This window comes from Bison bison, unplaced genomic scaffold (assembly GCF_000754665.1).
Source record: "Bison bison bison isolate TAMUID 2011002044 unplaced genomic scaffold, Bison_UMD1.0 scf7180017864452, whole genome shotgun sequence".
NCBI classification, from domain to species: Eukaryota; Metazoa; Chordata; class Mammalia; order Artiodactyla; family Bovidae; genus Bison; species Bison bison.
Window position 1 is genome coordinate 9,466,361 of NW_011495014.1, and position 14,823 is coordinate 9,481,183.

The 14,823-nt window shown below is 33.0% G+C and overlaps 2 protein-coding genes across 7 annotated transcripts in view; one reads left to right on the forward strand and one right to left on the reverse strand.

Annotated features, from left to right (window-relative positions):
- Window positions 1-4,984, forward strand: part of LOC105002404 (lymphocyte antigen 75) — a 125,060-nt gene extending 120,076 nt beyond the window's left edge. Inside the window, exons 38-39 of the mRNA XM_010858991.1 lie at window positions 1,064-1,090; window positions 2,299-4,984. Of these exons, the coding sequence (XP_010857293.1) occupies window positions 1,064-1,090; window positions 2,299-2,501 (230 nt within the window). The 3' untranslated portion in view covers window positions 2,502-4,984. The remainder of the gene's footprint in view (window positions 1-1,063; window positions 1,091-2,298) is intronic.
- MARCH7 (membrane-associated ring finger (C3HC4) 7, E3 ubiquitin protein ligase) overlaps window positions 3,265-14,823 on the reverse strand; it is a 49,485-nt gene continuing 37,926 nt past the window's right edge. For 2 of the 6 annotated variants that reach the window (XM_010858986.1, XM_010858985.1), the window contains exons 7-8: window positions 13,253-13,362; window positions 9,070-10,675 (exon numbers count right to left, since the gene is read on the reverse strand). In XM_010858986.1, the coding sequence (XP_010857288.1) occupies window positions 10,349-10,675; window positions 13,253-13,362 (437 nt within the window). In that variant the 3' untranslated portion in view covers window positions 9,070-10,348. Of the gene's footprint in view, window positions 10,676-13,252; window positions 13,363-14,823 lie in introns of all 6 variants that reach the window. The other 4 variants (XR_826952.1, XM_010858988.1, XM_010858989.1 and 1 more) reach the window with 4 other exon arrangements.

Below are 14,823 nucleotides of genomic sequence, written 5' to 3' on the forward strand. Positions count from 1 at the left end.
TCCCACCCTCAATCTTTCCCAGCATCAGGGTCTTTTCAAATGAGTCAGCTCTTCACATCAGGTGGCCAAAGTATTGGAGTTTCAGCTTCACCATCAGTCCTTCCAATGAACACCCAGGACTGATCTCCTTTAGGATGGATTGGTTGGATCTCCTTGCAGTCCAAGGGACTCTCAAAGAGTCTTCTCCAACACCACAGTTCAAAACCATCAATTCTATGCTCAGCTTTCTTTATAGTCCAACTCTTGCACCCATACGTAACCACTGGAAAAACCATAGCCTTGACTAGACGGACCTTTGTTGACAAATTAATGTCTCTGCTTTTTAAATATGCTGTCTAGGTTGGTCATAACTTTCCTCCGAGGGAGCAAGCATCTTTTAATTTCATGGCTGCAATCACCATCTGCAGTGATTTTGGAGCCCCCCAAAATAAAGTCAGCCACTGTTTCCCCATCTATTTGCCATGAAGTGATGGGACCAGATGCCATGATCTTAGTTTTCTGAATGTTGAGCTTTAAGCCAAATTTTTCACTCCTTTCACTTTCATCAAGTGGCTCTTTAGTTCTTCTTCACTTTCAGCCACATGGGTGGTGTCACCTGCATATCTGAGGTTATTGATACTTTTCCCAGCAATCTTGATTCCAGCTTGTGCTTCATCCAGCCCAGCATTTCCTTATATAAGCCAAAGCTTTAAATAAACTATAACTTCAAAACATCATAAATAGTGAGCAAATCTGTATGAGGTAAGGTCACAGCTGTATTCTTTACTTTTATTATGTTTCCACACTTTCCAACCCAAGTCATTTTGTTTCCCTCACCTTCATCACATTGTGTTTTTCTTGAGTTTCCTTATTCTTTTTCCACTTTTTGAGCTAATGCATTTTTAGTCCTCTGCATTAAAAAAAAAAAAAAACAAAACTAAGTTCAAAACAGATAATAGACATGACTAAACAATATAAAGAATATTAATTCTAAGCTAGTAAAAGGTTTTACATTGAGAGTACTTAAAATCAATCTTAGAATAAGGCATATTTAAATTAATGATGATTTCCTTTTGTATTCCAGTCCCATATGAAAAGAAATATTTATCAGGTACGTATGGTCTTTTGTTAAATTTTCCTCATATGTAAGACTACATTACGATTCTAGCATATTAAAGTACTGTAGTATTAAAGACCTTTTTAAATATTAACTATATAACAATGTAAAGTAGAACTTTTATAAGAAGGTAGAAAGGTCTCTTAGCTTAATAATAAGACTTTTTAAATATATCTGCAAGTTATGTATATTTTTTAAAACAACAAATAACATCTCCTCATCGATGCTTCCCATTAAATTATCATCTGATCCAGCAATCCATTATGTCCGCAAAAGATGTGAAAGCATGGACTTGAACAGATATTTTAAAAACCATGTTTATAGCAGAATTAGCAGCCAGGAAGGTAGAACCAGATCAAGTGTTCATTGACAGATTTGGGTAAGCAAAACATGGTATAGAATACTATGCAGCCTTAAAAAGGCAACTCTACAACATGTATGAACCTGGAGGACACTAAGCTAAGTGAAATAAGGCCAGTCACAAAAGGACACTGTATAACTCTAATTATATTAAATACCCGGAAGTCAACTTCAGAGACAGAAGGTAGAATGGCAGTTGCCAGGGGCTAGGGAGAGTGGGGAAGGGGAGTTAATGCTTAGGTTTGCAAGATGAAGTTCTATGGATGTACGGTGGTGACACAGCACAACAATGTGAATGTGCTTAATGCTACCGAACTGCTCACTTAAAAATGGTCAAGACGGTAAACTTTGTTTTGCATATTTTACCACAATTTTTTAAGAGTTTTAAAGAGGAGTGTAAGCATGTTATTTAGAAACATGAAGGCAAGTAACAGAAGTAGTTGCTTTGAGGAATGGTAATTAAGGGTAATAGTAATGGGGAGGAGTAGTATGGTATTTTCATTACATACCTTGTAGAAATACGAATTTTAAACTATGTACATATATAGTTTGGAGAACATAAAAGGATATACACAATTTGAAACACACAGTGAAACTTAGTGTGGATAATTTCTATTTCAGAGTCTTAAAAGTAGAGTGGAGACCTGGAAAGTCTACTTCAAATTTTGAAGTATGGCAGTTATTTAAGCTAAGAAATATAAATCTTGATAGTAATAAACATTGTTTTCCTAACCAATTCTCAAAAATAGGTAAATATTTAAGTGATGAATCTATATTTATGCTCCCCCAAAAGCAATACTAGCACTTGTATATCCTGATTTCCCATATTTTGTCTTTTTCAGATAACCGCATTTTAATATCAGCTTTGGTGATTGCTAGCACAGTAATTCTGACAGTTCTGGGAGCAGTTGTTTGGTTCTTGTACAAAAGAAGTTTGGATTCTGGTTTCACCACAGTTTTTTCAGCTGCACACCAATCACCTTATAATGATGACTGTGTTTTAGTAGTTGCAGAGGAAAACGAATATGATATTCAATTTAACTAAGATTTTGGAAATATCAGACTAAGACAAATACCTTTCAGTGATTCCTCTGTAAGATTTCAATATAAAACCTGATAATGAAAATTAGTTTTTATGATATATTACCTTATTCCAGTAACATTCATTACTCTTATGTAAAATCACTGATCATGACAAAATTTATCTTTAGGATCATTATAAAAACAAAAGGAGTAACAACCTTGGATATAATTTAATGGTTTTAACCACCTCCCAAGTGCATCTTTCACTTGAATTAAGGAAAGCAGGTAAAAGTAAAAATCCAGTCTACTTGTCTTACCTCCTCTATCTTCCTCCCACTGAGTTGAACCTTAGTTGAAAAAAAGTTCTACTTACCACTAGTTTTAGCAATCACTGTATCTTTAGCAATTTCTTTTGTCTTGCTTCTTTACCAATAAGATATAGAGAATACACCTAACCTTAAAAGATTCTCATTTAGATTATCACTTATGCTGGTTACTCTGATAATTCCTCTAATACATCTATCTCCCTTTAGGATTTAAATGTATTAGATGCAGAAAACTTTACAGGTTTTAACACCCCATATGCCATATAATTCTATAATTTTAATACTTCTTAGAATACTGTTTTGGACCACAGCATTAACACTATTTAGCACTGATCATAAATTGTCAGGATCTCAGTAAGATTTTATGAAGCAAAAAAAATTACAGCCATACCATACCAGGAAGGTGTGGAGGAGGCTGACATATGGGTAATGTATAGAGCCCTTTAAGGATTTTTCTACTGCTGCCGTATCCTGCCATATCTGTTCCTATGTATCTCATGCTCCCCAAGCCTCAGTGAAGTATTTCAATGACATGAAAACTGTGTAAGCAATAACTACAGAGAAGAACTACATACTACTGTAGTGATGATGTTCAAGTTTCTGGTACGTTTATTGTACATTTTAAGACAGAATCATTTGGTGGTAAAAAATGAAAATGCAGTAAAGCTGAAGCAAGAATGCTTTCTTTAGCAACTTTTATAACAACATTATTAGAAAAGATAAGGTATGTACTTAACAAAATTGTATTTACTATATGAAGAAACTTGAAAGTGCAAGGAAAGTAAATCTCTCCCTAATGCATATCCCATCAGTCATTTTATGGGAATACTTTTCATATGTAGAGATACTCTCTCAAGCTTAACCAGTGGCAACAAAGTCATAGCTTGTGACACCGAATTCACTGGCCACCATGAAGCAGAATCATTCCTCATCACAATTAATGGCAGTTTGTTTTTTTTTAACAAGACGTGAATAACTACCAAATGATGATAATGCATGTGACTGTCGTACTAAAGAACTAGGTGTTACTACACAATTATGTTTTGTAAGATTGAGATTTTGTGTTATTGACTGAAATGTCTATTTTATTTAGAGTATTAACAGGGCTATTAATCGTGAACATTAGACAGGAATTCCTTCCTTCTTTTCTAACTAAAACTCTACCAATCCTTTAAGAATTAAGACCAACTTTCTGTTCTTAAAACTTTCTATCACAAATCTTTACAATATATATTTTAGTAGCCACTGGCTACATGTGGCAATTTAAAGTTCACTTCAATTAACACTAGCCATATTTCAAACGCTCAGATCACATGCAGTTAGTAGCTACCATACTAGGCAATATTTCCATTATGATAGAAGGTTTCACTGGAAAATGATGTTCCAGTCTCCCATTCCATTTCTAAATAACTAATAATTTCTTCAGTTCATTTCAGTAACTTACACCCAATGACAGCTCTACCAAAATGGTTGTTCTAAGTGACTTGATTTTTCATGTTTGAATTCAAACAAGTCCTTAAAAGGCCCTAGTAATGCAGTGCTAAATCTTAATTCTCTTTATATATTTGAACATCTGTAACAGGCCTTTGTGTCAATTCATTGTTCAACAGATAACTGGATAATTCAAGTCTATTTATTTTTAATAGTAGTAATAACATAAGCATGCCTGTTTACACTCAGAATGTATAAACTGCTTTTCTTCAAACGTCTTGATTCTATCTAATAATGACAATGTAATTCTTAGCTTTGGTAGCTGTTGTCACCATCATTTCTTTTAGTTACCATTTACTTTTAACATTTTATTAGAAATTTGTATTCTTAAATTCTTAGGAATCTGAGTATTGTATGGTCTCTATTTTGTTCAGAATCTAAAAAATGATAACCAATGAAAGATTTTTCTTATTTCCTCTAATTCACATTTACAGGTAATTAGAAGCTTATATAATATTGAAGTACTAAGTAGCACTAACAAACTATATGAATACTATAAAGCTCAAGTCACTGGGGTCGCACAGAGTAGGACACGACTGTAGCAACTTAGCAGCAGCAAGTCACTGTGTATCTGTCATTTAGCAGTTAATTTAGCAGAACTATAAATAAACTGTATGCATATCAATGGAATGTATTCTACCATTTACTTAGAATTTTTAAATAAAAAATTTTGTAGGTTAAGAAGACATTACATTTTTACACTGAGTTCTATTAAAAGCATAAATGTTTTGAATTCAAAGCAAAGACCTGTAGTAAAGATACTGATACTGGCATCCTTAAATTTCGCATATCTGCTTTAAGGAAGATAATACAAAGATAACAGGCAGAAGTTGAGCAAATGTTTAGAAAGTTATTTTCATATAAAATGGAATTTGAAACTGTAAGATTTTTGGCTATAACATCTGAAGCCTTCTTTGAGTTTAAAAGGAAACATTTCAAACTATAAAGTAAATCAGTATGCACTTTATTTCAAGCCAAAGTTTTACATTAAGACCAACAGTCTGACTGAAAGTGAGCAAACTGTTGATTCACATTTGAAATTACATAGTTTCTATTTAGATTCTAAAAAGTAGTCTGACATAGACTTTATTTAACCTGAAACCACCTGAAGGCATTTTAAAGTGTATCCTAAGGGTGCTGATGAAGAAAATATACAGTGTTATGGATGTATACACAACTCAGGACCACAGTGTAAATCTAGTCATGGTGAATAGGTAATGTTCATCTCTTCTCTAAAGGTAGTGAAAAATAATCAAATAAAGGTTTAGAATTATCAAGGAACAGTTAAAAACAACCAGGATCCAAACAGGTTATTTATATCATATTTATCTATAAAGAAGTGACAACACTAAAAAACCCATTGAAAACCAGTGTTTTAAACTCTGAATGTGGGCCTTAAAAGTATCTCATTAACTCGAGATTGCAATAATTTTTTTTAAAACAAACAGCATTTGGCTAGCAATTCTGATATAATTTACAGCTGCAATATTCCTAAGAGGAATATCTACATATTACATACTATGGTCTATCAAATATAATCTGCATTTTCCGAATCAATACAAAAATTTATCCATCATTTGTACACTTTATTTTTATATACTTTTTTAGAAAATTAGATTTTACTGCTAAGTGAATTTAGAATTCAAATTAAATTTGGAAACCTAATATAATGCTCTTAACTTTCTCCCTATTTTTTTTTTAAACACTGGAAGCAAATGATTATAAAACTGAGACTGCAACTTAAGGCATTTTAAAAATAAAAATAATTAGGTGCCATCTGGCAATTTATTTTGAAAGCCTATTTTGTCCCACTTTTACCACTAACAGACCAAAACACCAACCTTTCTTCATAAATATAACTACAGTAATCAGAACACAAAAAAGGGCTGTCAACATTGCTTATTTAAAACAAGGGTAACACTTTCCCCACTCATTAAAAGAAAAATACTTTTAATTACCAGTTTATAAACATTAGATTCACTGGCCATATTAAAGGTCCAGCAGAATTTTAATTCAGTAACACTTGAGAATGAACATATATATACATGCATAAAGTGTATATATGAACTATATATATATATTCATTCTATAGAGATAATATATTCAACAGACATTTCCCCACAAAATTCACTCATACGTAATTGCCAGTTTTAATAACGCTTGTTCACAGATCATCCATTTGTCTTATATGCAGTTAGGCAATATCAAATGTTCTGTTATGGTCTCCATCCTCTTCAGAATCATCTTCTGAAGCTGTTGAAAGAAAACAGGATGATCAAGAATGACTTTAAGGGGGATGAGAATGGAAGTGTAAGTATGAAGCCAGAACAGCAATGATTTATAGAACAAAAATCCCAATTTATTATATACTGTTTGGTCAAAATGATAAATTATGATGACTGCATTAGGGTAGTTTGTAGGTGACGCCTAGCCACAATGCCCCCACCCCTACAACTTTTTGTTATGTTAGTTTTTATTAAAATGAAAATGTTTTAAAATGTGGTTCAAGAACATCTAAAAAGTTCCTGAGATCAGTTTGTGTCCACAATAGCTAATGATAAATACACTAGACAAAGAGTAAACTTGAGGCAAGTGCTCTCACACACCTGAGGAGAATCTGGCTTATTACCGCTGCATGTTTGATGTATCCGATGAGAATGAAAAAAAAAAAAATGTACATAGAAATAGAATAATAGGTTATGGGTATTCTTGCAATTTACATCAGAGCTATGTCTATACAATGCCAAGAAAAAGTTCTATTTAGTCAAAAAAGCTTTATATAGATACAGCCTAAATTAAAATAATTGGATTTAGTAAAAACCTTTTGTTGAGAGTATTTCTATGCCTCCATGTTGTCAAAGACTCATCACTCTTGCAACAGTTCTGACCTCAATTTATTTTAGAGTCATTAGTAGCTCAAGAGTTTAATAGAAAACATTCTTGAATGTCTTAGGACATAGTAAACTGCATGTGAAGGAAAATGGAAACTCACTAAAAATCTAACCAGCATTTCCCCTATTATCAAGAGCAGAAAAGATAAATGCATACTCTTCTTGTATTTAATACTGGACAATTTAAGAGCACCCAGCAAATGCAATCAACAAGAAAAAAATCATGCAACATGTACAGATGAAACTTAAGTCTCCATATATTTACCTTGCAGAAATTTTAAATAAATGATACCAAGCATATACTTAATTAGCTCATGAGGAGTAAAATCCTACACTTAAGTTTTATATATATCATGGAGAAATGTCAAACTAAAAAATAAAATAGTTTTTCAGAGAATTTCTGTTTTCTACTGGATTAACTCTACAGAAGAAAATTCAGTCAAAACCAGTTTTCAGAATATATTAGTACTCTGGTATTTAGGAGTCAACTAGTAATACCCACAACATCTTTCACCCTGAGTTTGGATATACATATTTGAACTCCATCTTTTCCCTCTCATTCACGTGCTTAAAAAACTAAATTCTAAATAAGAACATTAGTAAAAAAATTAACAGCAATCTGAGTAAATGTACACTGCAGCAGATTACTCTCATCACATTTGACAAAATATAAATTATAACTTACAAAAAAGAGATCTTTGTATTAGCCAACACGATGGACGTGGACTAAGAAGGTATGAAGGAAAAAAAGATTTACACTCAATGACGTCCCACTTTATTATACCATTTTGACTCCTTTACATACCACTTCCACACGTACTAACCAAAATTGTGAAACTGTATTACCTAACTGCAGCTCTAAATTCTTTTAAAACTTAAAATTGTACAAACTCAATGACAAAAACCCATGCCTAAGAATATTCAAGGAATTAAAAAAGGAGGATTAGGTCCTTCTGAAACCTTACTTCAAAGGATGCTAAATTTTCTCTAAAGGTAAAACATTACACAGACTACATATAATAGTCCAAGTATTTTAAAGGTGAGTATAGAAGATAATCAACTGGATGACACTTCAAAGAGTGTACTGGAATCTGATCATGGGGAGTGCCGATTGCTTTGGATAAAAAAAGCACATTAGCTAAGTAGGGTAATCTTGGATTCCCAAGAACTGTTCCAGAGCCACCAATATCTGTGCCCACCTGGTATGAAGCACCCTGGAGATTGTAGGACTTTGAGAAGAGGGCAAGCTGTGCAGATGCCTGTAAAGATTTGGGCATTAAGTGCCTTCACAAAGGAGCCCAGGCAGAAGTCCTAAAGCTGGAACGTGATCTTAAGAGATTGGAACTGCTGGCGTAGCTGGCTGCCTATTAAAGGTCCATGAGGACCTGAACAAGGAGCAAAAAAACAAAAAAAAAAACAACAAAAAAAAAACTATGGCTTCTGTTAGGGACTCAGAATTTGGACTCTTTCACTCCTATTTTCCTGGAACTGTATATATAAACCCAGGGAACACCTTTTATGATCCAACAAAGCTAAATAACAAAATTTCATATGCAAAATAAAAAATCTAGCCAATTAAGAAATGTGTTTTGATTAGTAAACATGTCTTTTTTAAAAAAGTGTTAACATTAGAAGTGTTAAAATTAAGGTGATTAAATACGTATTTTTATTTTATATAAAAGCAAAATACTGATGGTTAAAATAATATCCTCTATACATTAAAATTAATGCAATTTAAAAATATGCTATTAAAATAATGTCAGTTGCCCAACCAATCTTTCCCAATTCAATTATTCTGGTATTATTAAGCCTATAAATGAAGCTCTAATTTGGTAGAGTATATATACTTGGGTTTTGTTCTACGGGTTTAATTTGCAAAAGTAAATTCAACAAGTCTGGGGAGGGGAAATTCCACCTACTTTCGAGATCTTCCATATGTGCCTGAAGAGTTCTTGCAAGGTTAATAAACTAGAAACAATGCAGAAAGAAATACAGTAGTTTAAATGTAGCAAATGGATCTAGAGAGAATCAGTATAAGAGATTCATTTCTACTTAAAAGTCAAATATAATTTTAAGCCTTTAAATAGGGGGGTCTTTCATCCCCCACATCAAAAATTACAAGCTTTTAATGATATGACTTTTAAAAACACCTTATATATCATTATCAGTTATGTAGAAATCATGTATTAATCATATAGAAACTGGGAGCAGATAACAATAATCTTATAATGAATACCACTGTGTTCTTGTATAAATATAACACTTCCAAAAACTATGGAGAAAATTAATCCTTTGCAATTTGGAACCAAATGATTGTTAGTGGTCAATTAAAAAATATAAATCGATTATTTTCCTGCCTAGAAATATGACATATGATTCTGTACTTTAAATGTATATACCTTTTACAAAGGCATGAATTCAACAGATATTAATTTATATGGTTCATTTATTCTGAAGAGACAAGTTGCCGCCTTTTTAGAAATCAAGAGATTTTTGCTCAAATTCTGAAAGCCTTTGAGAATTCCTTCTCTGTTCTCTGAATGATAAAAATTAACAACTGGCTAGTAGGAATGTTTACATGATTACAAAAAAAGTTCTATCCATATACACTGAATTTGTTATTTGATAATTTTCAAAATATAAAAGAAACGTCATACCTCACCATAAACTCTACTAAATTTTTATCACCGAAGAGAACATTTGTATAAAAAAACTGTTTGAAGGATATATTTATGAAGACATTTCAAGAATCAGGTGTTCAGAATGCTATGGTAATGACATGTAGACTCTAGTCCCTGCTACATAGAATGGCAAGGCAGTAGAGTATAAATTTCCATAACAGTACCATTTAATTAAAAATACCTAACAAACAACTTTCTTACTGTTAAACTAAGGCAACAGTGTACAGAGTAAACACCAAATAGTCCAAATTGTAAGTAGTCTGAAATACAGATGCTTAAAAACTACTAGAGTGGTAATCTTTTACAGGATAGTAACGAATAAAATGAAGTTAATTTCCCATACTCTTTCAGTTTTTGGAGTTCAGTATCAGGTTTCTAAGTTATAACCCTGAGTCTTGTTAGAAAGAGCATTTTCCTTAGTACTTCCAAGTCCCTGTTTTTCACTGATACATATTCCAATTAACTTCAAGAGCTAGAAAATTACTTTTTTAAAAACAGCTTTATGAAAAAATTATGCTCCTTGATAAAGACAGTTTTTTCTATTAAAACTACAATACCTTTACTTTTAAGAAAGCTTATAATATAGGAACTTCCCAAAGGAAATAGTGTGTGAACATATAAAACAATCTGCCTTCCACTGCAAACAACTGTTGCATCATATCCTCCCTTTCCCCCTGCTCCAAGGTTACTTACTCGGACACGTGTGCTTGGTTCATTCGTATTTCCCATCATATCAGAAAAGCTTTGTTCGCACAAGTGCAATAACACAACTAGGTAGAGACCAGAGCTGATAAACTCATACTCAGCCTTCAAGAGGGAAGCAAATGAGAAAAAGAAGATATATGGAGAACGAAAAATTAATAGACAAGAGACTGACATTCATATACTGATAAACTAGAGGAAATGTATTCATATCCAGTTCTTAGAGATACAGCACCATCTATTAAATCAAGAAATACCCTCCATATCATCATAAATGTACTAATGCTGTAAGTGATACAAATAGGTGTATGAATATCCTCTTTATTTAATTCAGTCTTCTGTTATGTAATGATTTATATATAAAAGTGGGACTTTTAACTCATTTGAGGGCAGAATGAATGATCTAGTTCTATAAAGCACCTAACAGATTTTATTACCACAAATGGCTATAAATGTTTACCTAAAAATTACCATTTCATGTATAGCTATGTATCAACATATGCAAATAAAACCTATTCATATGGGTCAAACACTTATTACATAATATAATTAACTTCAAGGCAACAGTAAATATAAAAATAAAGGTAACAGAGTAACTGTTCCTTGGATGATTCACATAGAAATTTTTAGTGGGTAAAAACTGTCCTTTGGTTCAAAATTATTGTTCTGAAGCTAACAATACAAGTCATGAATATAGTGTTATTAAAAATCTAAACTATCCTGTAATTTTTATACAGTAAACTAAATTGTACTATTTTTGGTAATTAACTCATCTGAAGTTAAGAGCTATACGTTCTTAGTTATCAACTTCAGCAACTACCTGTTCTCATATTCCACAGAGGATTCAAAAAATTTGAAACTGATTTAAAAACTGTCTTTACATCATCACTTCTTAATTTTTTACTTAATTAGGAAATTTATGTCCAGAATTTTTTTTAATTTTAATATTTATCACCTTGAAAAAAATGAAGCCACTGGATGAGGAGATAAACTGTATTAAACTAGTTATTTAAAATTATAGTTCTTAGGCCCCCAGAATCCAAGATTTACACAGAACAAAGAAGTTAAAAGTCAGGAAGCTTAATCAAGACTTGTCATTGTTTTGTACTCCACCTAACATTTTCTCACTTATAAATTATTTAAGATTGTGGGCCATTCAATCCTTGGAGAAATGAAAACATTCCTGGTTGAAATGAAATGCAAAGAACCACCTTTCAGAGACATGATGGAGCACCTTCCTAGAGAAGGAAGGACAGCAGGAGAAAATCATCCTTTGAAATCTACTCTCATTTTGAGAAGATTAAAAAAAAAAATCTATTTCCATCATTCTACCCTTACTTACTCTTTCCCTTGTTCTTTAAAATACCAATGCTCAGCTATCCAGAGAGATTCCTTGGAGATTTAAGACAATTGGTGAAACTAGTATTCTCTTTGGACAGCTGGCTCATTAAAGAATAAAATAAACTAGTATGAGTAGCATCTGTGCTACATCAATTGCCCAGAGTTGCATTTTGAGTGATTCTTTACCTGGATTGAAGTAATCCGCTTCAAAGGATCTGAAAATCCTTTAAATCATATACAAATTTTGTGAATCTGTAAATTTTATTGAGTGTGGTCTTAATCAGATTTTTCAAAGGGTATTCATTATCCCTACATTTTAAAAGTAAAGGGTATCCATACAGGATTATGTTGCTTGATTCCACTTATGATTTTTATGTTTATGTGAAATTTGCCTCAATCAAAAAAAAGGGGGCGTCCATTACTCCTTTATTTAAAAAGTGTTTTTCAAGCATTTTTGCATTCTCCCACCATCATCTCTCTTTTTATAATGAATATGCTAAGCATACTTGGATAGTATGGCTCTTGAGTCAACCCTGTAATCTCCTTGAACATCTTTTTGCTCTCAGAATTTTCCTTTGGCAGGGGGGAAAGGGAGGAAATACTGAGCTCTTCGTTCTCCCTAAGCATATCAAAATTTTTTAAAAGTTTAAAGCTTCAAAAAATAAAAATTAGTGACCAAGTCAATTCTCAGGAGAATAGTTATCAATACACATCAAAAAAATCTGAGAAATGAGAATATCTGAAAAAATTTTAAATAAGATTGGAGATTATTCATTATATAAATAGACTAAAATGACACAATACTAAAAGAAAGAGGTTTATAAACAATGTGAATTTGGAATAATAGATTTCCTAAGGTATTCTGTATAAAGCTGCAGGTAGCAATAAGGAGAGTGGAGGGAACTAGGAGAGTAGAAGAACACTGCGGGGTGGGGGCAGACAGGCACACAAAAAACTGCTTCTAACATTAAAAGACAGAGGATGTAGATCCAGGGCTAGGCATTTCAATTACAGTCCAGGACTGAGGCATTCACAACTGAGACAGCTCTGGAGAGCTAAGATTAGCATGCCTATTTGGGGACCACTTTCCTAAGCCTTTATTTTCAGGTTTATTTAGGGACCATATAATACATTTTATCTTAATAATTTAAAACCTGTGACTTGCTTTTTTGCCCTTTTCAAAACTTATAGGAAAGTAAAGAAAAATTATACTTAATGCAGTAAAAGAAAATTACGTTACTATTTTAATGTAGGTTTTCAGATCATGATTTAATCTTTTCTTCAAGAGTTGTCCTTTAAGCACAGAATAGACACTTACCAAATTAGGCAAAATATACTAACTTGTTCATTTGCACGAGCTCTATGTAGTTCATGAATATCAAAATCCTCCAGGTTAAGCTGCAACTTCTCTTTACAGAGTTCACAGGTGGTTACAGCCTCTAGTGAAGAACCTGGATAAAAAAAAAAAAAAAAAAATAAAAAAAAAAAAAAAAATCACAAATAAAGCTTAATTTTGCTATGTCTCCACAAAACATTTTTCCTTGTGGGTTTTAAGCTTAGAATATAGAAAACTAAAAGGAAGGGAGGAAGAGACTGCAGGGAGACTGTACTACTAACATAAACCAGTAACGTCTCCTAAAATAGCAATTAGTAACACCTGACGCGCATGTCCTATTCTTGTGGTACCTAAGCCTCCACCTTGTGTTTATTTTCCCATCCCAGATACTCATATATTTTGATGTGGGATGCTGACAATGGAATATTATCTGTACTTCCTACTTCCTCTTTAAGTACTTGGATAAGATGCCATAAAGGTTGAGTTCAGTTCAGTCACTCAGTTGTGTCTGACTCCTTGCGACCCTATGGACTACAGCACGCCAGGCTTCCCTGTCCACCACCAACTCCCGGAGCTTGCTCAAACTCACGTCCATTGAGTCGGTGATGCCACCCAACCATTTCGTCCTCTGTCATCCCCTTCTTTTCCTGCTTTCAATCTTTCCCAGCATCAGGGTCTTTTTCAAGGAGTCAGTTCTTTGCATCAGGTGCCCAAAGTACTGGAATTTCACCTTCAGCATCAATCCTTCCCATGAATATTCAGGACTGATTTCCTTTAGGATGAACTGGTTGGATCTCCTTGCAATCCAAGGGACTCTTGAGAATCTTTTCCAACACCACAGTTCAAAAGCATCAATTTTTTGGCACTCAGATTTCTTTATATCCAACTCTCACATCCATACATGACTACTGGGAAAATCATAGTTTTGACTAGATGGACCTTTGTTGGTAAAGTAATGTCTCTGCTTTTTAATATGCTGTCTAGGCTGGTCATCGCTTTCTTCTAAGAAAATATAGTCACTGTTTCCATTGTTTCCTCCTCTATATGCCATGAAATGATGGGACCGGATGCCATAAAAACATGGTATCTAAAACAACTAGTTACATAGACCTAGGCCAGTATCTTTGATGTGATAACATATACTAAGACTGCCTATGGTCTAAGAAATGTGTCTTCCCTATAACTTAGGAGGCAAAGAAAGGGATCCACTCTTCTTCCGATAAAAACAGCTCCCCTCAGCCATAAAACAGAAGTCCTGATACGTGGTACAACTGCTAAGTGATATAAGACACAGATAAGATACAAAAAGCCCCCAAATATTGTATGATTTCACTTATATGAAATATGTAGAATAAGCAAATTCAGAGAGAAAGTAGATCAGAATTTACCAGGTGCTTGAGAAGAGGGTGAGAAGGGTATAGTGCCTAATAGATACAGAATTTCTGTTTTGGATGACTTAATAAAAGTTTTGTAAATAAATAGTGGTGATGCTTACTCAACATTCTAAATCTACTTAATGCCACTGAATTATACACTAAATAATGGTTAAAAGGGTAAATTTCATGTTATATATTTG